Source organism: Neopsephotus bourkii, unplaced genomic scaffold (assembly GCF_033783945.1).
Source record: "Neopsephotus bourkii isolate Nb327-2 ecotype Australia unplaced genomic scaffold, CSIRO-AGI_Nbou_v1 NB_196, whole genome shotgun sequence".
Lineage (NCBI taxonomy): Eukaryota > Metazoa > Chordata > Aves > Psittaciformes > Psittacidae > Neopsephotus > Neopsephotus bourkii.
The window spans coordinates 3,733,590-3,756,693 of record NW_026900709.1 but is presented as its reverse complement, the minus strand read 5'-3'; the positions used below and the strand labels follow the sequence as shown (position 1 = coordinate 3,756,693).

The 23,104-nt window shown below is 39.8% G+C and overlaps 3 protein-coding genes across 3 annotated transcripts in view; 2 read left to right on the top strand and 1 right to left on the bottom strand.

Annotated features, from left to right (window-relative positions):
- Positions 1-17,583, top strand: part of GTF3C3 (general transcription factor IIIC subunit 3) — a 38,969-nt gene extending 21,386 nt beyond the window's left edge. The window contains exon 17 of the mRNA XM_061376977.1: positions 17,496-17,583. The gene's annotated coding sequence lies outside the window, so the exon portion shown is untranslated. The remainder of the gene's footprint in view (positions 1-17,495) is intronic.
- Positions 23-16,985, bottom strand: CCDC150 (coiled-coil domain containing 150). The gene is made up of 23 exons (XM_061344258.1): positions 16,741-16,985; positions 16,346-16,675; positions 15,747-15,964; positions 15,472-15,650; positions 14,833-14,901; positions 14,486-14,602; positions 12,995-13,124; positions 12,192-12,235; positions 11,252-11,344; positions 10,349-10,456; positions 9,705-9,826; positions 9,346-9,523; positions 8,973-9,041; positions 8,432-8,524; positions 7,183-7,266; positions 6,301-6,470; positions 5,833-5,926; positions 5,012-5,181; positions 4,219-4,345; positions 3,435-3,617; positions 2,739-2,825; positions 1,616-1,729; positions 23-1,076 (listed from the first exon to the last, which is right to left on the bottom strand). The coding sequence occupies exons 1-23, from the start codon at positions 16,983-16,985 to the stop codon at positions 972-974; spliced, it is 3,129 nt and encodes a 1,042-aa protein (XP_061200242.1). The 3' UTR covers positions 23-971.
- The window catches only part of HECW2 (HECT, C2 and WW domain containing E3 ubiquitin protein ligase 2), a 183,210-nt gene continuing 177,685 nt past the window's right edge, over positions 17,580-23,104 (top strand). The window contains exon 1 of the mRNA XM_061376685.1: positions 17,580-17,702. The gene's annotated coding sequence lies outside the window, so the exon portion shown is untranslated. The remainder of the gene's footprint in view (positions 17,703-23,104) is intronic.

The window sequence follows — 23,104 nt, the reverse complement described above, 5'->3', positions numbered from 1 at the left end:
CAGTTCCAGTGTGTCCCCCAGGCTCCAGAGGTATACAAGGCTTCCTGCCCCACTAAAGTATTGCAAATAATGCATATAGACTTCACAGAAATAGTACCACTGCTCACAGAGGAGCCTGTGAGCAGCTCTGTTGAAGCAAATCAGCATACAAGAACACTTGCACTGAAGCTGGGTTGTACTGAACCATGTGGAACAGTAAGCTGTGAGGAAGGTGAGCTGATCCTTCATTGAACAAGTATGAAAGCTGTCTATGTTATAATCATCTTCAACATACTATGATGTAAGTCAGCTGCTCCAACTACTCCTTCCCCAGTGTGTTGTTCCACATTAGGATAGGTTGACCAAATTCCACTAATTCTTACGAAGGTAAGATGATGTGTGGTGTAACATCACACACCTGATGTGTTCCTTATATGCTTCTAAAATAGCCCAAGGCTTGTGTTCTCTCATGACCCAGATATCATCTGCCATTAGAGGCAGCCAGTCCTGCCAGTTCCACCCTGTTCCAGTCACGTCAGCATCAAGCCACACACACATGACTTGGCCTTTGGTCATTCATGTGAACCCTCTGCAAACCAGTCTGAGATTTGTTTTGATAGCACCTGCCAGTCTACAGCTGATAAAAGAAAAGTGATGAAAAGAAAGATGCAGCATATCAACATTCAAAGTAATTGTTTTGCTATAAATGGTAGTTATATCAGTCTCACAGTGCAAAGAATCTGAGTCAGAAGGACCAGGTGAGAGGTATGACTTCAAATCAGTTTATGACTTAAACAAGCAACCCTATGTCCCCTATATATGGTGCCCTGTGCGCACCTTTTATCTGCAATACCTTTTCAGTGCTACAGACCTATCTAATTATGCGAGATCAGCTAAAGTTCCCCGTTTGTCCAGTACCTGCATGCTAGCTAGGAGTCTCTTCCTGGCAGGTGATGCTCTCCCTGGACTGGGAATCATCCAGACAAGTTAGCTCATTTCCTGCCCAACTCACGTGGCCTTCCTGGTGGTGAGCTGGAGGTGTTGGGTCTCGCTGTGTCCCAGGAGGTGTAAGTGGGATGCTCTTCGTGCTTTTTCTCCTGGAAAAAGATGCCGTGTTTTATGAAGCTGGTGACTGTTTGGGGAATCTCTGTCCTGACTAAAGAAGAGACTAAAGTTTCAGCAGTTTCATACATACGTCTCTAAAAGGCTAATTACATGCCTCTGTAAGAGCTATCAATTATGGAGAAGGCTGAGGAATCTACACAAACAAGGTAAGCATAGCTTTTGAAAAGGTATCTGTAAAAAGCATGGATCAGGGGAAGGAGAACCACTGAAACAGGTGAATGTAGATAAAGAAATCTGCTAGCTGTTAAGCTTTCAGACAAGTATTTGGTTAATGTGCACCAACAAAATGTGCAATAGAACCTTTTCTAAGTACAGAAACAGTCCCTTGAAGCAATCTTTTTCCTGTAATATTCTTTGCTGCTTCAGTATATCATTTGGGAAAACAGGAGGAAGCAAACTAAACTAGAAGAGGGGTCTGTTTTCCACCCCTGTGGAAAAGGAGCTACCAAATATTTCCCCTGCCTATTTTCCTTGCTTCCACCTTTGAACCAAATGTGCTTGCTTCCTTTACCTCCTTTCTGGGGCTGCAGTCTTCACAGGTCTTTGGCTGGTGTTTTTTCACAGCTTCTAGCTGCAGATAGTCAGATTTGAACCAACGGTAAGCTGCTTTTAGGCTAGTTGCAATCTAGGCAAGTCAGTGTAATTAGAACTGCAGAGAGAACAGTCAGTGCATGCTGTGCTCTAGTTCTTGAGCTCTGAGCAAGAACACGCAGATCAGCATACACTTTCTTTCACAATTTTTCTTATCCATTCTTTCTCCTGTTCATAGGGGTAGGAGCACTCCATGATACCTCTTCATTGGGGGGGGGCAATGATGTCAACTGTGGTCTCCAAGATAGTATAAACCAGAAAGGCTTTTGGAAGAATGGAGGGAAAAATGGATATTAAGTACCACAAACTCCTGAGAAAGGCAAGGGAAGACTGACTTTGCCTGAAGAGTGGTGTAGAAATATTCTCTTGCTATTAAGGTCTCTTTCTATCACAGAATAGTACTTGTGTTGGTAAACAGCATGTAAGACATCAGGCTGGGGCACCCTTATTCCTTTTATTTTACTTTATGCTGGTTAATACCCTGTAAAATATCTAACCCACTTGATCTTCACCCCAGACTACTATAGTAACCCATGCAGATTATAATAATTTGGATATTATGTATAGTAGTGCAGGGATAAGGTGATGCAAGGACAAATAACTTCTTGGTGTGGGTGGGTGTGTGTGTGAAATGTGGTTTTGCATGATGTCACATGTAGAGTGACACAAGAGCAGCTGAGTGGGGCAATATCTATGGCCCCAGCACTTCTGTTTGATTGGTTAATACAGATTTCCTGAGCTTGATAAAAACAGTAGTCTGTATGGGATAAAAGCTCTTCTTATAAGCCCCATGAAATCAAAGTGATGCACAGAAAAGATTAAAACAATACTAAAGGGGTCTTTTTTGTTGGTTTGCGGGTTGTTTTTTTTTTAGTTAGTTGATTTTTTAAAAGTATGATAAATGTGACTTGGAAAGGCCGAGGATGCACTTCACTCTTCACTAGAGGCCTGTATCTGAGATTGAAAGGGTAACTTGGTGCATATGCTGAAATAACATCTTGTTACTTCCAGTGAATTATTGTTCTAATGCTAACTGCTCTCACCTGTTCTGAGTCTATGCTAGCTTCCTTCAGTTTCTTTTCTGCCTCCTCTTTATATTCCTTCAGATGTTTGACTGTTTTTTCCAGTTCCTGAGTAGAAAAAGAAGTAACACTAATTTATATGCTGTTTTTTCATGGCACAAATAAAAAATGGCAATGTAAGGGAAGGACTCTCCCACTGTAAATATCTTAAGAGTTCTATCATATAAAAAACCCTAAAACTGTCTCCCTCTTAAGTCAGATATACAGTGAATGTATGTTAAATTGTAACTTGGGCTTTCTGGAGCAGACACAGTAAGACTTGTAAGAATATTTTTTGACTGAGTTCATAAACTCTTTCTACCACCTTTTCTACAAGCCCATGGATTTTGCACAAAAACGCTTCCATGGGTGTCTCACCACTTTTTCATGCTGTTATCACTTTACCTGACAATATAATAAAGACAAACGCTACTATAAAAATCTAGTGGGAGATGGGACTCTATGGTATCATATTTGATACAGGTCTGGAGGGATGACAGGAGAAGCCACACAGTTACTGTGCTATTGATCTATTCATCTTCTGTTCAGAATTTGAGTCCAAAGTTAGTTTTATTTTCAAGTCCAGCTCCACTGTGAAGGATTAACAGCAGTCCTACTCAGTAAGAGAAAGGAGTTCTCAACTAGGACATCTACCTTTATTGAAAAATGTGTGCATACCTTTATCCTTTCTGCATTAGCTTTACAGGGCAGGCACTGTCTGACTTGAGCTCTTTGACTTCTTAGCTTTTTCCTAGAACTGGAAAAAGACTTTTCCAGCTCTATTACCTTTAGATGCAGCTCTCTGTTGGCACAGGAAACTTCAGCCAGTTTGGAGGGTTCTTCTTCACGAGATTTCTTTATCTAGGGGAAAGAGGAAAAGGTGAATTCACATTAACAGAAGAATTAGTTTATTCTATATAAAAATTAATAAGCAGCACACCTAATTGATCTCCTGTATCTGAAGCATGCTGCAGCACCTGCTGTTTTGACTTTTCTTTAATACCCTTCTAACAAAGGGAAAAGTGAATGCTGGGATTTGAGTAATATTAAGGTTATGCTGAGCTTTGATCCAGCCTTGGCACAGGTGAAGGTTATGCTTGTGATCCAGCCCTGAAGAAACAAAGCAGATTTCCAATCCAGTATTTTATCCCTGGAGATTGCTATACAACCCCAGATTATCCTCCTGAAGTTACTGGCATGACTGATAACCAATGTTTAGATTTTACATACAGTGAGGTACATAGTTCTGGGGGACATAGAGTGGTACTTCAAACAGTGAAGAGAGCACAGATATCACTATGGATGGCTGCCAAAATGCCTGTCCACCACATAATGAAATCCTGGGTTTTGTATAGAAGTGATTGACAACTTCATGATGGATGGAAAAGGAGACAGATACTTGTAAAGAGCTGCTCTTGTTCTGTTGGAAAACTGAAATCTTTTAATCTCTATGCCTTCTCACCTCAGCAGATTCGTGACATGTGGCTTTCCTGGAAGCTTCTTGTTCAATTTGAAACTGTTTCTGCAAAAACTCTAAGTGTGCAGCACACATCTTTCCCTCAGTCTTGTCTTTTTCCATTAACTGTTCCCTTTAAAGAGCAGAAACAAATTCAGTTAATCACATTTATATTTGCTTTATTTTTTAAATACAAGAATAGGAAAGACAATTTGTAAATACTTTTGGATATGCTCTCTGCATTACTGTGCTTTTAAGGATTGGAATGTGTTTTCTAGTGTCACATTCCATTTATTTAAAAGGAAGTTCGTAATACCTATGCAAGGTAAACAGCCTTTTTGGAAAGAAACACTTTAGGACAACTTACTTTCCTACAGAAGATTGCTAAGCCTGTTTAGACAAAAGATAATGAGGAAACTCAGACTGCACCTACACTTAGGTTTGAGGTTTTACTTACAGACATTCAATTTTGGGTGGGGAATTTAACAGCTGCTCTCTTTGCTAAAGCTACTGCAGGCCACTTCAAAAGTGGAAGTGGTATCTGCTGTCCTCAGGGAAAAGCTGTGTGTAAAAGTGCCATAATGACCCTGGTAAGCAGTTCCTCATATAGCAGAGTAGGTCAAAAAGTCATTATGGGAATGAATGAGAGCCCATTTCTTTAGTTCTGCATGAACCTATCTTTATCATCTTGCTGGCTCAGCATACAGCCAGTGCTGATATTGATGGATGAGTAAAGCCGTAAAGCTCTGATGTTAGTGTATTGTTTCTCCTCAAGTGTTTATTATGGATTTGCTCTTACCTGCAGAGCATCAGCTGCTGATTTTCAGTTTCTTTACTTTTCAGTTCACACTGAGTTTGGATCAGTTTGCTCTGCAGGGTGTTACTGACCTGCAAAAATTCTTCCAAACAAAGAACAAGTTTCTTCTTGTCTGTTCTAGCTTTTTCTAGTGCCTTACAGAGTGGTTCCACCTGTGCAGTAACAACAAATCAGATTTATACCTACCCAAATGAAAAGCTTAGAGAGGACTATTTCTTCCCTTTCCCAGTCATTATCAACTTAGAGGAAGTAACAGTGTATTCACCAGCTGTCTGATTACACACATCCTAAGGACAGGCATCCACATGGGAATCCTTACAATGCCAATCCACTGACTGACTTAAGTCAGAAGGATCAGAACAACTTGTCATATAGGTGTGACTTTCTTGGAAAAGTGTTCTTTGCCAATAGTGACTGTGTCTGGGCTAAGAGGTAATCTTTGTGACACCAATTATTATGAGGAAAGATGAAAGCAATTCCTTGGACTCTTTCCCCCTCCTTTCTAATAAGCAAAAGAATATAAAATAAGTGCTATATAAACTTCCAAAATATCTGTTCATATTATGTATCCACCTGCAGACTGTAAAACCTACACCTGTGCCAAGGAATCTTTCTTTAGAGGAGATGCTTGCCTCCTTCAACACTGGTATAATGATTTGTCTGTTCAACAGCCCAAAGTGGACAGAGTATTTTTACCTTGGTTCATGTGACTGTGTTGCACCACACTGAGTTCAGAAAAAGGTACTTGGCTCAACATGAAAAATGCAGCAGTAGCTGTTACTATGGAAAGATGTGGTCTCTACCTGGCTGCGGTGCTGCTTTCCCATGTCGACCAGTTTGGCTTGGCAGTGCTTCAGTTCTCTTTCCAAGATCTGTATTTTTGGTTGAGTCTGGCTCCTGAAAATGGAAACTGGATTGTAAAATCATGCATTAAGTCAATTTGTGCACATCTCTGAAGAGGTGACCATCTTACAGTTGGGTTCTCTACCTTAACCATATTAAGTTCTGCCTGTCACTGAAGTTACATAGGTTTTTACTTACTTTCCACAGGATGCACAAGGCCTGCCAAGCTTGTGAAGTTGGCTACAAGCACTTGGTGTACTTGGTTCACTGGTACCAAGTATGTTTCAGTGTTGCAGGAAAGCATTTAGGAAACTTCTCAAACAAATTTGCTGTATAGCTTATTAGCCAGAGCCATGGGGAAGATGCCACACTTCCACTCTTAAGTCTTCTCCATGCTGCTGATAGACCACAGAAACAGTTTTACTTACTTGTCTCTTCTGAGGTGGCTGATTTCAGTGTCCTTATGCACCAGCTCAGTTTGTACCACATCCAGTGCTGCTTTCATCTTGTTATGAGATGCTAACACATGCTCCAGCATGGCTGTTGCCTTATTGCTATCATCCTTTGCTGCGTCCAGCTGGTGCTGCAGGATTGCCACCTGCAGTACAATAGATCATTAGGAAAAGGAGCAGGAAAATCAGTCATCTATTAGAGTTTTATGAAAGTGTTCTAAGTAGCCTGCATGCTTGCAGCAGTGCCGAGAGTATGGAATGCTTCTGAACGTGGAAATAAGAAGTGGTTCTTAGCCCTTCTACTTTTTTCACACATTAAGCAAGTTAATAATCACAAATCCTAGAGATGCTCCATTAACAGCATTTTGTCACCCTATAAGTCAGTGTGAGCAGGATCAAAGATGACCTTGATACAGCACTCTCAATATATGTGCTTGACAGTACACAAATTAAGTAGAGAAGATCATAGAATCATAGAATAGTTAGGGTTGGAAAGGACCTTAAGATCGTCAAGTTCCAACCCCCCTGCCATGGGCAGAGACACCTCACACTAAAAACCGTATCACCCAAGGCCTCGTCCAACCTGGCCTTGAACACTGCCAGGGATGGAACATTCACAGCCTCCTTGGGCAACCTATTCCAGTGCCTCACCACCCTAACAGGAAAGAATTTCCTCCTTATATCTAACTTAAACTTCCCCTGTTTAAGTTTTAACCCATTACCCCTTGTCCTATCACTACAGTCCCTAATGAAGAGTCCACCACTTCCCGGCAAATTAAGTGCCAAAGAACTAAGATGAAACAACCTTATATTAGATTGTTTCCCTTTTGAGCTGACAAATAGGATGCTAAGAGGTACCTGAAGTTTTCCTTTGTCACAGGTCAGTTTATTCTTGCTGTCAGCCAGCTCTGCCAGCACTTGTTGCACATGCTGCTGGGCATACTGAGGACAAAAACAGCAGACATCACCATTCTGTACAAAAAACAAGGCAAAAAGCATAAAAAAAAGCACTCAGTATCTTGTTTCTCTCTAAGTATTTTAACTTTCCTCTGTTGCTTCAGGTATGAATACTCCATTGGGTGAAACACTAAAGCAGATACTAAAAAAATAAGAAATACAAATGGCATAAATTCCTGCAAGACAGCTTAATCTTCAGGAAGAGCTGCTCACATTGATCCAACCTTTCAGATGGCCACAAGAAGGCCACTGTCCTGGGACAGAGGAGAAAAAAACGAAGAGATGAAAGAAGCCTTTGACAATAGGAAACAGAGAAGCAATAATAACTAGAAGAATGAGAAGGCATGAACAGAATATAAATAACTTAGTAAAGAATAAAATAATAATCAGGCTACTTTTAAAGGTTCTGAATGCTCTATTGATTCATACTCTGTAACTGCTGACTGCCAAAGGAGTTCTCTGTTAAACAGAAGATATACATATGTTATCCACTAACTACTGCAGAAATGTGACTTTATCAAATAACAAACATTCGAAAGTTGCCTCAGTTATTTCTTCTTTAGCATTGTGATGTAAGGACCTTATCAGTAGCTAAAAGTGTTTCTTAGGCTCTCCAACAAACACAACTTCTCATTACATCTAACACTGTAAAAGCACTGGTAGCAGAGCATCACTAAACTTTTACTCAGCCTTTCTGGAACCAGTAAAGTATCCTGATCTTGGTGACTGAGATTACTGAGAAATAATGGAATGGGAACAAGTTAAAAACAGGAATGATACCACAAGTGGAAACTTGTCCATAAAGGGTGTAAAATTGTTGTTAATAACTTCCAAATGTATGTAAGTTGAATATATATGTACAGATATACAAGTTATATGCCTGTACTAGAAAATGGAATGGAGTCATAGAATTTTAATGATGTACCAATACCAGAAGCTCTATAGAGTCCTCTTAGCTTATCCCACACAGACATCTACAAAGATGGAGTAATATTTGAGATATCCTTTTATTTTCACTTTTTCCCCTTTTTGATTCCTTAATTTCGTCAGCCACTCTCCAAAAAATACAGGTACTTCAAAGAGCACCTTGGTTCCTTCAGCAGTTACTTCTCAGTCAGGTCATCAGTTACCCACTTCATTAGTGGCTTACCTGCTCATGTACCAGCGCATCCAAGCGGTTCAATAGCCTCTTGTTCTCTTGCTCTAGTGTTTGCAAAGTGAACTTCATTGAAATAATTTCCAGCTACAAACAAGAAAACCCAACACAAATTGTACCCCTTCAAGATTTCCATAGTCACAATACCACAAAACCTTAGCACTACACATGGATTAGATAGAGTCTCTCCCATTTTAGAAAGCAATTCTACAACAGTGAAAGGATCATACTAACTTCAGGCACTACACTAAGGAATATCTCATTCATACCACAAACTCTGCCTTTCCTTTTCCAGGCTATGCATATATAGTATAACAAGCTTGCTACTACAAATAGGGCCTTATGCAGGTAGCAGTACAGTTGCTGCTCCAAAGGACACAACCACATAAGCAAAGAATATCAAGCAGCATAATGAACAATATGGCTATGGTAAATATCACAGTATTTAGAAATAATTGAGAGAGTAGGCAAAATGAAAGCAAAACTTAAGAGAAAACACTAAATTTAAAGACCAGCCATCTATATTGCAAGATACCTCATTCTCTGTTTTTAGTACTTCTAGTTTATTCCTTTCCTGTACTGTTTCATTTGCTCTTGTCCTTATCTGTTAAAAGAAATGTGAAGTTATTGTCACCTGAAAACATCCAGATTCGTGGAAATATTACACATTCAGAACAGTTGATCGTAAGTTCAGAGCTGCCATATCTCTCTCCCTTTGCATGCTTCTGAGAGGAGACAAGTCAAAATATAAGCATAGCTGGAAAGGGGAGAGTGTGTCACACTTGTAACTGCAACAACCAAAAATAGTAATCTTGAAAGCAAAACTGGTGTGTCAGTAAGAACCCTAATGGTGTGGATCTGAAAGCAGCCTTCAACAATATAGTTTTAAAACAGTAAGTTTTCTGTACCTCCTGTTGAAGATCTTCCTTCTCTGACAGCAGAGATCTTTTCTCTTGCAAAGCTGTCTCAAGTTCATCTTGCAGTCTAGCAACAGTATGTTCCAGAAGCTGTCTCTCTGTGGCTGATGCCTTCTCAGCAAGGCTTGCCTTCAGCCTGTATTTGCCATGCTCTGTACGCAAGGCCTCCCTGAAGAAAGAAAAAAAAAGCCAAGCTGGAGTTCTAGCACAACAGAAGGACAGAAGATGGCCTCCATATTAAATACCAAACTGGCCCTTCTGTGTTACTGAGGGCTAGAGAAGCAGAAATCAAGGTGATGAGAATACAATGGAGGAAGGGGGGGAAAGAGGCTACAGACAAGAAAACTCACAGCTCTCTTTGAAGCTGAGACCTCTCATGCTGCACACTCTGCAGCTCTCCAAGAACATTGGCATGGGCAGCATTCAGAAGTGAGTCTTGCTCTTGCAGCTTATGGGTCTTGTCTTGTTCTGCCTAAAGGAGAAAAATGACCCAGACAATAACACTATCAGAGTGATGAAGGACGAGTAACTAATTTACAAATCTGTTCATTTGTCATTGAGCTCTTGCAATGTCCCTGTAGTTCTGCATATTGTGGTGTGCTGTCTCTTGAATACGGTGTCAAATCTGAGTTCACCTTACCTAGCTTTTATATATATATATTTAAACTCAGATCCATATTACTTCCACTTAGCTTCTGCTTTTACAGTATTTACAATACCCATTAATTCGTATGTTCCCCTTTCTTAGTGGTTGTTACAGGATATTTCTGTATTTAGGATTACCACATTTACACTCTCTCCCCAAAACATATGTCCTCTTTTTTCTGTACTGAAAGTAAATCTTTGCAAAGAAGGACACTAACACTTTATAGAACTTCCATTACTGTATGTGAAATATTTTACTCTATTCCCACAGATTATCAGTGTTAGGAATTAGTCTGTTGTCTAACGTCTGAGCTACAAACTTTCATGGACTTTAATAGTAGGCTCATACCTTAAGCACAGTCAGATGGTCTGAAATGAGTTTAGCATTCTCCACCGCAACACTCTGGAGTGTGGTGCTGAGCTCTGAGCATTGCTGGCTTAAGCGGTCATTAAGGATCTGGTTAGATAGAAGGAGGAGGAGGAGCAGGAGAGACGTGTTTTCAGGGGGTTACATCTTTTTTTTTCTGCATAGTAGCCTGTCAGAAACTTCTAAAAAATCTCTTGCAGATGTGGAAAAAGCTATTTTAGGTAGAAAGTCTCCAAAAAATTTGTTCAGGGGGTCCCTATTTATGGGAGACTTATTCCAAGTTGTCAAAAGTTTAGAGTAATATGGAAGAAAGAGAACAGTTTAAACTACCCATCAAGCATAATCACTTCTGAGTTTTGAAGTCCAGAAAAAGGTAATGTTTCTAAGGCAAAAAAGACAAAAATCGAAAACAGACCCCTACTAATTTCACAGTTAGTTTTCTACAGATACAGATAAAATGGAACCTTTTGCCCCAAGAGGCAGAGGAAAATTTAGTCAAACAGGTACTGCGTATTTGATTCATTAATAGAAACATACTCCTTAAAAATCTAAAGGTGCAAAGGAATATAAATGTACTACTTTGAGGGTAGATAGAAGAGGGAGCAGCAGTAGTCCTACATGTCCTGGCCCCTGAAGCAGACACGTTCAAAAACCTTGATTCAGAATAAGTATTGTGAAGAAAACTTTCCAGCCTTAAGGACAGGAAATCTGGAACAGTTACCTACTGTAGTGATTGAATTAGCCCGCATTACCTGAGGGCATTAAATTTTGTCTCCTCGCCTGCATTTGAGGCTTCCCATTAATATTTAATCCTATCTCACTGTAATCGCTTGTTCTGTTATTCTTTATTTCCATCTTAAAAACAAGAGTAGCTATTCTCATTACCTGTACTTTCTCTGCTGTCTCTTGCAAGGTGGTCATTTTAGACTGAAGTTGCAGGTTCTCCTTGCGTTCTTTGCTTAAAGACAGCTGTGCATTCTAAGGGGCAATAAAACAAAACACTAAGAAAAAAAAATTAAATGTCATTTAGCCAGACACTTCACAAATATGAAACCTTTGTTTTGTACTTGCCTATTTCCTTAAGCTATTGTCACATTGCTATGTTCTTGCAAGCACTGGCACTGGCTCGTCTAAGACAAGCCTCTTTCCAAAATACAAAACAACAACCAAAGTGCTACGTGCTCTAAGTTAGCTTTGAAAGTTGAGGGTGCCTTTATATCCTTCTGAGCTCAAACTTACTAGTTTCCAGTATAATTAGTCCCAACGTTTCTGAGCTTAAAGGACAGAAGTGGTACAATTAACGAATTAAGGAATCCTTTGCCCACATGGTGAGACTCCATGGCTCAGCTGAACTTTCACCTCATCTTACTGAAACTTTCTCTTTCAGAGGAGACTTCAGACAGCAGTCACGCTCCCTAAATAGGCAGTAAGCATACCTCCTTGCCCATTCAGTACCCAGTTAACCAAGCTTCTGATTTTTTTCTATAGTATTAATCACCAATCCATTTGTCTCCTTTATATGCAATACTTGTGCTACCACAACAGTGTTTTGTGGCCAGTTCTAGCTTTCCAAGGCAGGCATTCATGTCAGTGTTTTGATATTTCAGTAGCATATGAAAATTAAATCTTTCAAAAAATAAGTAGGGCAACCCCAAACTGGTAAAATAATAAAATAAGACATTCAGTGGTTAGTAGCCTTGGTTGCACTTGGCATTTGTCTACATAAAAATTCTGCCTCTGAATGTGGTACATTTGAAAGGTCTCACATAGGCTGTTCTGATCTTTATTTAGCTGTTTTTCTGTCCAATACTTGTTTACAACTTACTTTTGTTTCTTCACCAAGCTGGGAAATGATACAGTTCCTGGAGTCTAAAAATAGGAAAGAATGTCAGGACAGACTTTATTACCTGTTTGGTAACTTTAAAAGATGACATTTTGATTTAAAGTTTATCTGAGTTACTGAATTAGCTTACACAAACAAATAAGCTTACACAAACAAAAAAACCAAAATAAGTTAGCTTACACAAACAGGTAAGACAGCTACAAATATGCTGTTCTTTAATAATTTCCTTGATAAATTCAGTATTTCAGCAAAATTACTTTGAAAATTTGATTTCATAGAGTAATTGCAATGTATTTAATTTTTAAATGAAGCATGCCATCACGCCAGTCTCCTACATGTACCACTTCTGTGATTGCTTCAGCAAACCAAGTAACACTATGACTCTTACTCAGTTGTCAGGTGTGTAAGCAACTGACTTGTGCCGAATGTAACCTGCAGCCCATATACAACATTTTTGTGCACTGATAAAGAAAACAGTAGTTAGATCATATCCCTTCTAAAACCACACAGATCTAAAAACAGAAGCATTTTTGTTGGAATTTGAATCAACCTGCCTATAATATTCTGTGCTTTATAACATACTGGGAAAATATGAAGACAACAAAAGACAATTCAGCATGAGCAGGGTAGGGAGGGAAGTCTAGCCAAAATGTTGTGACATCCAAGCTATCATCAAAGGCTCACTCAGAAGTTCCTTCAATTAACAGGTCTGGTGCTTGTTTCCTCTCACTGTGGAAGCAGACAGAAAAGTGCTAAAAGGATGTGACAAGAATCCACTGTCATACCCAGCTCAGCTTTCAGTTGTGTGCACTGTTGCTCCAGCTGTGCAGTTCTTTCCTCTTCCTCTTGCAGCCTCACTTGGGCTAGCTGGACATCTTTACACAAGTCTTGGCAGTCCTGGTGTAGTATCTGTACCTGCAATGATATTACATGTTATTCTTTAAGATGCAGAATTCAGTCAGGCAAACCTACCAGATTTCAGAGCCTAAAAAGTTAATCTAAGTGGAAAAGATAAGGCCTGGTCAGCTTCTCCTCTCTGCTCGTCCCAGCCTTATGCAGAAGACTTTTATGGCAAGCAATTCTATATATTTCTATATGTAACACAGTGTATGTGTGCTTATAATCATCTTTACGTGACAGGCAGAATCTAACCGTTTGCACAATTAAGATTACAGAAGAGATCAAGCTATAGAAGATGAAGGTGAATGCAACATGGTCAACTATACCCATCAGCAAGTGACAGATTAATGAAACTAAGCCTTTGTTTCTCACATGATGTATGTAATTCATACGGTTCAATGAGGTCTCCATCATTTTTCCACTTCTGCTGTAGAAGAACACAAAGATGATAAAAGGCATGTAGGGGGAAAAAAAAACCCAAACCAACTGGTAATTTCTAACCGAACTTTGTATGTTTCAGGAACACAGACCTTGATGATGATAAAAAAATAAAAAACCAAACAACAAACCTCAGTTATTCAAGTTTTGATACTTTGCTATTTGCTCTCTTTTATTCTTACTAAACTGTTGCTATGAATTCAGAAGTGTTAGAGTGACTGCATGTGGCTGGCGTATGCATATACATGCAGAGTTATTAAGTGAATTATGTGCAAGCCAGTTCATTTCTACTATGAACTATGGCCCCTCCCCACACTCCAAAATAGCTAGATAATACAAATACAGGTGAGAACAAAGATCTAGCTTTGTCATTATGGCAGTTAATGGAGAAAGCATTCTTACTCCCATAAAGTTTATGATCTCAACAAAATATTTTTCTATTTATTGGTACCCCAATTATAAAGAGGTTTGTACAGCCTGGGGAAGAGAGGTTAAGGCAGGATCCAGCTGTGTCCCACAAATATAAGTGGCAGTTACAAAGATTATGAAGTCAAATTCTTTTCAGTTGCACTGAATGATTAAAGGAAGGGGCAGTGGTCCCAGATTTAAGCTTGGAGCATTCAGATTGGATGGTAGAAAAAAAATCTTAACTGGAACATTATGGTAGTACCATCAAAAATGCCTACAGCTGCCATGGAATTAGAGTCTTTGAACAGTGCTGCTGAACAAATCCATCACTGCTCCAGTCCAGTGTTTGTGATACTCTGACTTTGAGCAGGAAGTTTGACTACATTATATCTTCTGATCAACACTTGTACAAAATGTTGTCGTTATGAAGTGTTTTCACTGGTTTCTAGGAACGACATCCAAGTTCTTGCTCTTCCTCCCAGATAAGAAAACAAAAACAGACACAAAAGAAGACTGAAAGTTTCTCAAACCTGCTTTCGTTTCACTTCTACTATTGCTTCCATGTCCTGCACATAACACAACACAGTTGCATGGGATTCCTCCAGAGACTGCCGCAGGCTGATCTCCTGGGAGAGCTGTTCTGTGAGCTAGAAAAATAAACACTTTCTGACCTAGGTCTAATTAGACAGATTGAACAAATACTTCAAGAGTATGTATGAAAGATGTTCTGTCTGTTTTTAGTTATGAGCATGGCTGATAAGTTCCTTTGGGTTCTTCACGTTCCAAAATTGCACCCAGAATATTATTTAAGAATCTTCAGATCTTTAAACACTAGGCAAATTTAGCCTCCTACTGAGCTCTTTGCTCCTGTACTTACCTCCTGAAGTCTACAGTTAATCTTCTGGTTTGTGTTCCTCAGTTCCTCAGCTGCAGTTACTACATCCATCTAAAGAAGACAAAAGGAACAGATATTTTTATCCTGTCATGTTCATAATTGTTGCAAAAGCAATTTATTTATTACCTATTTATTATAGAATACAATTGCTGTACTAACACCTAGAACTTGATTTCTATCTCCAGCCTCATGTTCTCCGTTGTGAAGAATTGAATATAAAAGTGCAAGCGCTAAGAAACAACACATGCTTTAGTACAGTTAATGTGATTGAGTGACATACTCCACTGAAGTTCTCTTACACTACAACAGAATTGTAAGACTGAAACACCAGAGAAATTCCTGGAAAAACAGAAAAGCCATTGAAAAAAGCTGGGATGAGCTGAAGTCACAAAGATGACAGAATTACATATCCCAAATATTTTTATTCTTTATTTCCTACGTGATCTTTTTTTTTTTTGGAAGCACAAAGTCTCATTATCAAATATTTTTGCTCTTACTGCCAACAATATATCATAAACTCTCTTTTCCAGCTGAATATACAATCTGTTTATGTCAGAGATGACTGTACTTAAAAACAAGTCTGTTCATACTTGAAACTACTGGAAGATCATAATCTTGTACCTTGGATGAAGTTGTAATCTCCAGAGCAGTACTCAGTCTCTGAACTTCTTCTTTTGCCTTTTCTTCAGCCTCTTTCATATCACTCAGTTGCTGATGCAACTTCATTGCTTCTTGCTGTACAGTCTTCATTTCTTGCAAATGCTCCTCGTGGACTGTTTTCAAGCATTGCTCCAATTGGGCTGCACAGGAAAAGGCAAAAAACTTTCATCGACAGAAAAACATTAGTAGGGATAATGAAGTACCCCCCTGCCCCCCCCTCCCCCCTTTTTTACTACCTGTGTACTTGGAGCTCAGTTCCTTTTCTGCCTGCAGCCGGAAGATGTTTGATTTCAGTGTCTGTACAACACTCTCTAACCGACACATTCGATTCACCAGCATCTCACAGTTCTTCCACAGTGTATTTTCTCCCACAAATGCTACCCTGGCCTGCACAGGGCTAATGGCTGGGGGATGAGTGGGTGTTTCTGAGGTCTCTGAGTGGAAATGCTCCAGGCTGAAAAGGAGAAAAGACTGACCTACTCTGTGTATGTAAACCTACGTGACATTGCATATATACGTACCAGGTGTGATTAGGTTAGAAACCACGTTTCACAGAGCTTAAAGGTTTCCAGTGACCCCAGATTGCTGTAGCCTGTTTTGCTGATGCTGCTAGCACCAGCTCCTTCATGGAGAGAAGAGCAAAGCATGGCAAAGGGGTGCAAAGAGGACTGAGAAGAGGAAAATGAAGTAATATCCCAAATTACAACTCACAGAATGGTTTGGGTTGGAAGGGACCTTAAAGCTCAACTAGTTCCAAGTCCCCTACAATGGGCAGCGACACCTTCCAATAGACCAGGCTGCTGAAGGGGAAAAAATTACCCTGCTTTCTCCTTACCTCTGCCCATTGACGCCAAGCTCCTCCAGGTCTCGCACCAGGGCACTGGTTTGCTCCTCCACCATGTTCATCCTCAGGTGGAGCACCATGAAGGCCTCTGGGACGGTCGCCGTGACTCTCATGGGCACGATGATTGGCCTGGCCATTGCCGCCCTGCGGGGACCCTCACCAGCCACGGCTGAGGTACCGCCAGCACGGAACCCCCACCACTGCCGATCCCTGCCTCCAGAGCCTGGGACAAGGCCCCCGGCGGCGCATGCGCAGCAGCGCGCTGGGCAGCGGTAGTGTTCCCTGAGGCGGGACGGTGGTTTGAGCCGCTGGCGGGGGTTCCTCCACAGTCAGGGTGCGCCTGCGAGCGGGATCCTGAGGTGCGAGCGGAGTCCTGAGGTGCTCACAGGACGTTCTGCTTCGGCTCTCCTCTGTCCCGCCACGCCGCGCCCCCTTCACACCCGGCTTCCCGGTCCCTCTGGCCGGGCCCTGGGGGGAAAGGTCGGGGCGGAGCGCGGAGTCCCCCTGGCCCCGGTCTCAGGCGGCAGAGAGCAGCCGGGCCCGCCCCTGTCGCACACAGCGCTGGCTGAGGTGTGCGGCGACTGTTGCGAAAGCCCGTGGAAGGCTTCAGGAGCGCGTTCTCTCTCCTCATGCTTAGGTAGCCCTTAGAAGTATGTTTTACAACAAGCCGCTGAATTATGGTAGCGTTTGAAGAGGTTTAAAGTCAGCTTGCAGGGTGTGTAGGGTCAGACCTCTGAGGGAAGATGCCCTGCAGGAGCATAATAATAGTTGTTTCATGCATGATCGATTTACTGCATATCAAATGACGTTCACTTTGGGCCCTAAGCAAGAATGTTATTTTATACTTAACAGGCATGCAGTCATTTAATACAGATGAGCATCCTGAGTTACACTGTCTCCGCTGTGTACTGAAGGCGTCAATCTTTTACAAACGTACCACTTTGGTCTACTGAGGTTCATTTTCATGCAGAGAGGGAAACTGACTTTGCAACCTCTTGTTGCTGTGAAACTGACAGTGTGGTGTCTGAAGCAGGCATCTAATAGCAATGCTACAACCAGTAAGCCTTAGATATTCTGGGGACTCAAGAAAAAGCATTAAAGATATACCTGAGATTTAGAATCTCCCTTTCACTTTTGGCAGCTCATCTGGCTTCTGAGGGGCATCTACGTGAGACTTAACTCTTCCCATGCATTGGACAGAGAACATGAGCACCTAATTCCCAGATAAGGATTTTGCACAGGATAGAGCATCACTTGGCAACACCTAAATCACTGTGGCAACACCTAAAGACCTTTCGACGACCTGTCGCTTGGGATCAGCTTCGCCTGACACTTCTAATATGTTGGGGTAACACTGTTGAGATATTCGGGGTGAACTGGTTTGTAGGGCTTGTCGAGATCCCATTTTTAAGTATGTATCTGGAAGTAAAAAGCAGATTTTACAACAATTTCAAATCTATCTGTAGATGGCAGCAGAGAGGAACTATTTTTATTGGAGTATCTAAACATGGTGACTACGCGTTTTGTAATCTGTGCAACTGCAGCTGGTGCCTATTCATTAATGCTGCAAATTTTGCATTCTGTTGATGAATACAGTTGTTTTGATTTAAGGATTTTTTTGCATGACTGCTTTAGTTTGGAGGAAAGGGTGCAGCTTTTCTGAGCAAAAAGAGTGATGCTGCAGACAGGCCAATGCTGCAATGTATGTGTAATAAAATGATCCTCAGCTGATGCACAGATGTCATAGCTCCACTTGAGAATTTGCTCCAGGAAGCCTCTGCCTGGGGGATGTTGCCAGGAAGCTTGTGAAGAAACGTGGGATGTGAGGGAATATAAAGAAATATAAAGAAAAAGGAGATTAAAAATGATAAATTAAGTAACTCTTAAGATTCTCACCTAAGGAAGAGTTGCATAAATATCACTGAATATTAAAAGTAACATTGTATAGTTTCTCAATAACTACTGGTGTTGTACTTCAGCTGTTCTTTAATGAAAGGCTATTGATACAATAGCAATACAGGGATGCCTAGTTTATGCAGTAGAATAATATGTGTAGGAAGTGAGAAGATAAAAGAGCAACTGGTATGTAGGTCAAATGGAAACTATTTAAGAGATCCTTTCATGAACTAAGGTAAGGTAACAAGGTTTGACAGAAAGATAGTTAATTCTGAAGGTGCTGTATAAATTTTGAAACAAACAGATCAAGCTCTATGCTTAATTTAATAACTGATTGGTCTGAGCTTTTTAGTCATGTTCTTTACTTTCAGACATTGTGTGTAGTTCAGTAAGACTAACTTCATATAAAAATGTAGAACAGACACATCAAACTGTAGCATGTTTTCCACAAGAAACTTTTAAGATGACTGTGATCAAAGAACGGAGTGTTGAAAGCTGAAGTGAAACAATTTGATGTCCTTTTCTGCTCCAGCTATTCTGTCCACAGTTTCACTGGAGTCTTCAAAATAACCTAAAACTGGCATTTTCTTTTATTTTTGATGTCATTTATATGGCAGTACAAGATGGGGCAGGCAAGTGCATTATGATGAACCTACTGTTTTCTTCAAATCAGAATAATTTCCTCTAGTTTGCCTGGTGGCAAACTGTGGCCTGGTGTTTTCCTACATATATGCCTGGTGGAATCATCATTGCTGCACGAAGTTCCAAGCTAAAATGAAATAGAATAATGTTTTGGTTTGTGGTTAAGAGTACAGGTGTACTATTAAAACACCTGTGCCTTGTGTGATGTGTACAGCAGCTCACGTATCTTAGTAAAACTTCGATGTAAATTAGATATATTAAAAAATAGGATAATTCACGTGATGTTTTTATTATTTCAGCAGTTTTGTAGCTCCAGTTTATTTTTGTATATTGTCTCCAATCCACTTTTCAGTCTGATTGCAAATTTTTTGGGAAATGGAGCTTTCTCTGGGAAGTTACTCCATATTCCAAGAGTCACTTCTTAAAGGTGATATTACACTTTCCTTTCTCATAATGACAATTTTTTAGTTACACCCTTTTTACTATGCTGATAACTTCCTTCAATTTCTACTTAGATTTGCCATGTAGATAATTATGTGCTACAAGTGTCGTTAGTTAACAGTTTTATTCCAGCACATGTAAAATACTTTCCTTTTTCATAGTTTTGTTAATCTTTCTTGAATTCCTTCTAGTGTAGTAGAATAGAACTGAAGTCTTTGTTCAAGGTGGAGTCTGAGCTGCCAGCACTATCTTTGGAATTCTTTTACTTATGCAGAACACTTTGGTATGAAGGTAAATCAGAGCAAACACTAATGCAAAGATCTCTATTTTTGATTCCTTGGATGAGAAAGCTGTAACAGTAGGTAGAACTTTAAGTTTGAATTGAGAGGTGGGATAAATCAAATCTGCTAAATTGCAACAGTTTGTCCATCCAGGTTAGCATTCTGCAAAGGAAGGTCCGTTGTAGGAGTAAGAGCCTCCATTCTGTTCTATCACTGCTGTAAATCTGCTTTCCTCAAGTGTTGCTTCAATTAGTTTCTTCCCTTCTAAATTGCCCTTTTTTATTGCATCAAATACAAGCTGTAGAGATTGTTAGCTGAAAGTTTCCACTTCAGAACCCTGCATGACTTTTCTTCACCCTGTCTGATATGTTTTATCATCAATGAGATACTACCTCCTGAGCTCACTTAGCCCATTCTGCTGTTCTCCAATGTGTTTTAATTTAATTCATATACAAGTAGATATGTGGGGTTTTTTTTAATTCTCATCACTTGCACACTTTGAAGGATATTAACATAAATATACTGAAAGCACTGTTCTGTGATCCATCCTTAAAACTCCTACACTGTTATGTCTGCAAAACTTTGTGAGAATTCAGGTTATCAGTGTATTTCTGCCACTGTGGTGGTTTACTGGCAATAATCCTGTACTTTGTGCTGCCCAGTCTGTTTGCATCCATCTGTTCTTTGTAGAAACCTGTCAGATTTTTAGGAAGGCTGGAGACCAGCTTTTGTGTAGAGTGTCATGAAAAGATCATCCCTGGCTTAGTGTTATTAGCTGCTATAGAGTCTTACAGTAAATATATTATTAGATATATTGCATAATAATGCAGCATAAGTATTCTATGTAACGTATTTTTTTCCTCCTTATGCTGCCAGTATTGATAATCCTAATTTTGTATACCAGATAAAGAACAACATTCTGGTTTTTATTTCTCTATGCTTACCTGCCTCTGATCTGCCGTCTTTTCCCCTCCTCCCCTTTTTTATGGTGAGCTAATACAATATTAATTCAGTTTGACAGCTTTGTCTCAGACAAGAAGGGATAATAGTCAACAGCAGACAACAGCAGGATCCTGAGATACCCACCTAGAGTGTTAAATGAGCACTGCTGACAGAATTAATCTTTTTTTTTACAAGAATGGCATAAGAATGTTTATGCAAACCAGTGAATGTGAAGTTAATGTTTCACTGAAGATGCTGTTGTATTAAAACGCTAATCATCGGAAGACCACTTTTGTTTTTCAGTTTCCTACTTACCTTGTCAGTGTAAACTTAATATACCATGCTAATACTCTGATCTATTTCATATAGTGTACATCAGAGCAAAAGGGAGTTTGGATTAGGCTTTTAGGTGCCTAAACGTAGAAGTCTAGTGCCAGTTCAGGTATTGCAGGCCACTGAAGGTACTCTCACAGGGCTAGCAGATGATACACAAAATGTAAGGGGGTTCCAAGCAAAAGGAAGCCAGCTGGAGTACCTGAGGTTGTCTAAAATGGCACTAGACCCGTCTCTGTAAGCAACCAAGTACCATTTGTCTAAAACGGCAGTAGACACCTCTCTGTACCCAACCAAATGCCATTTGGGCTGTCCAAGTGATGCTTTGCATGTATCACGAGGAAAATAAACATGATAGATGATTACCATTGTTTCATTCATCTTCCTTCAAGCATTTTCTTGTTACTAATTTTTATGAAAGCATAATTCAGATTGGTATGATTATTTTTTTCTGTTTTATTTCCTGTCTGAGGTAATCTGTAATACCATTAGCATCTTTAGAATGACTGATGATGATGTCACACTGAGAATTATGAGTTCAAGGACATAGACACTAGGACCAATAAACTAAACCCATCAGATCTTGTATGAAGACCCATCTTTAATAAGAAACATGCAAGGAGATGATTCTATGTGTGTGTATGCACATACATGCAGAAAATATAGTAATAAATTTATAATAATAAATATAGTATCTAAATAAATATAGTATGTAAGTTGCTGTGAGAGTGGTGAGGCACTGGAACAGGTTGCCCAAAGAAGTGGTAAATGTTCCATCTCTGGCAGCGTTCAGGTCCAGGTTGGACAGGGCCGTGGGCAACATGGTCTAGTGGAAGGCATCCCTGCCCATGTCAGGGGTGTTAGAACTAGATGATCTTAAGGTCCTTTCCAACCCAAACCAATCTATGATTCTATGATTTAACTAAGCCTTTGTACGTTTTGATAGGACACACTGAGTTACTAGATACTTTTCCATCCTATTGCTTTCTCCTAGAATACTGGGGTTTTTTTTTTGTATGCTGTTGAGCCCAAACTGCAAGCATTAAAGTCTCAAACTTTAGATGTGTATAAATACAGATCTGACTGATTCTCACATGTAGTTTATCTTTACAGTAGACCCTTGTATCTGCGGTTCAGAACACTGTCAGAAACATTTGAAATATAAATACAAGTTCTGCAGCTGTATTCTGTGTTTACTTTGTAGACAACTAAGAAATATCTAGTTAAAATGATGCTAAAATAAGACTGATGTTTCTCCTACTTTGATTTTCCTTTCAATGTACTACAGTTTCAGTAATTAAAAAATGAGCATGCTGTATACATCATGTTCAATGTTCTGGTTGTGAAGGTTCACATTCTGTAAAACAGAGAGGTTACAAAACTATTGATCAGTCTTTTCTGCACAGCTTTGTGGACAAAATAAGCAACATTCTTCTCAAACCTCATCTGAATGAATATTCCAATAGATAATCTTTCTTGTGTGTAAATGCATATATGAGAAGTGTGAAGCACTTGTTCAAGAATTGGCATTTTACCTGTATTCTATTAATTCACTTAAGAAAGATCCAATAAGATGGCAATTTAAGTGGTATATTGATGCCGAATCAGAACTCTCACTTTGGGAAATCAGGAAACAGGCTTAGAACAATAGACCAAGGGACAATCAATATCTGGAAAACGTGTCAGCTTGCTGTCCAGCTCCTCTCTGGGAAGTCTGTGAAACATGAGAAGGCATCTGCTCCTTTAGAAGTACATAAAAGTCCTATTGCTGCAAATAAAGAATAGCACTCAGGCACCCAGGTTTACTTCAGTAAGTAGTTATAAGAAAAAAGTGGCATGACTTACCATTTTTAACTTCTGTGTACAGCACTAAGAAATTAGAAGAAATAATAACACTTTGATATCATTCCTGTTTTGTTCTGAGACAGGCAGTAGAATCAGGTTCTGTCTTAATTAGCTCCTATCATCTTAAACAGACCAGCTCCATATCTCCAGGGATTTAGCATTAAAAACTTAATGTGGCACTCGACATTCTTTCTCTTTTATCTTTCGGAGACAAATACCCCGTTTTCAGGCACTGAACTAAAAGAATACAGAATTAAAGTGTAATCAAAGTGTCATTGTACATGACAAGTTAATGCATAGATTTCCACAGATTTTAAGATCTATGACAAGTCTAAATGGCATCCAAAGATGATAGTCCTGCAATGACAGA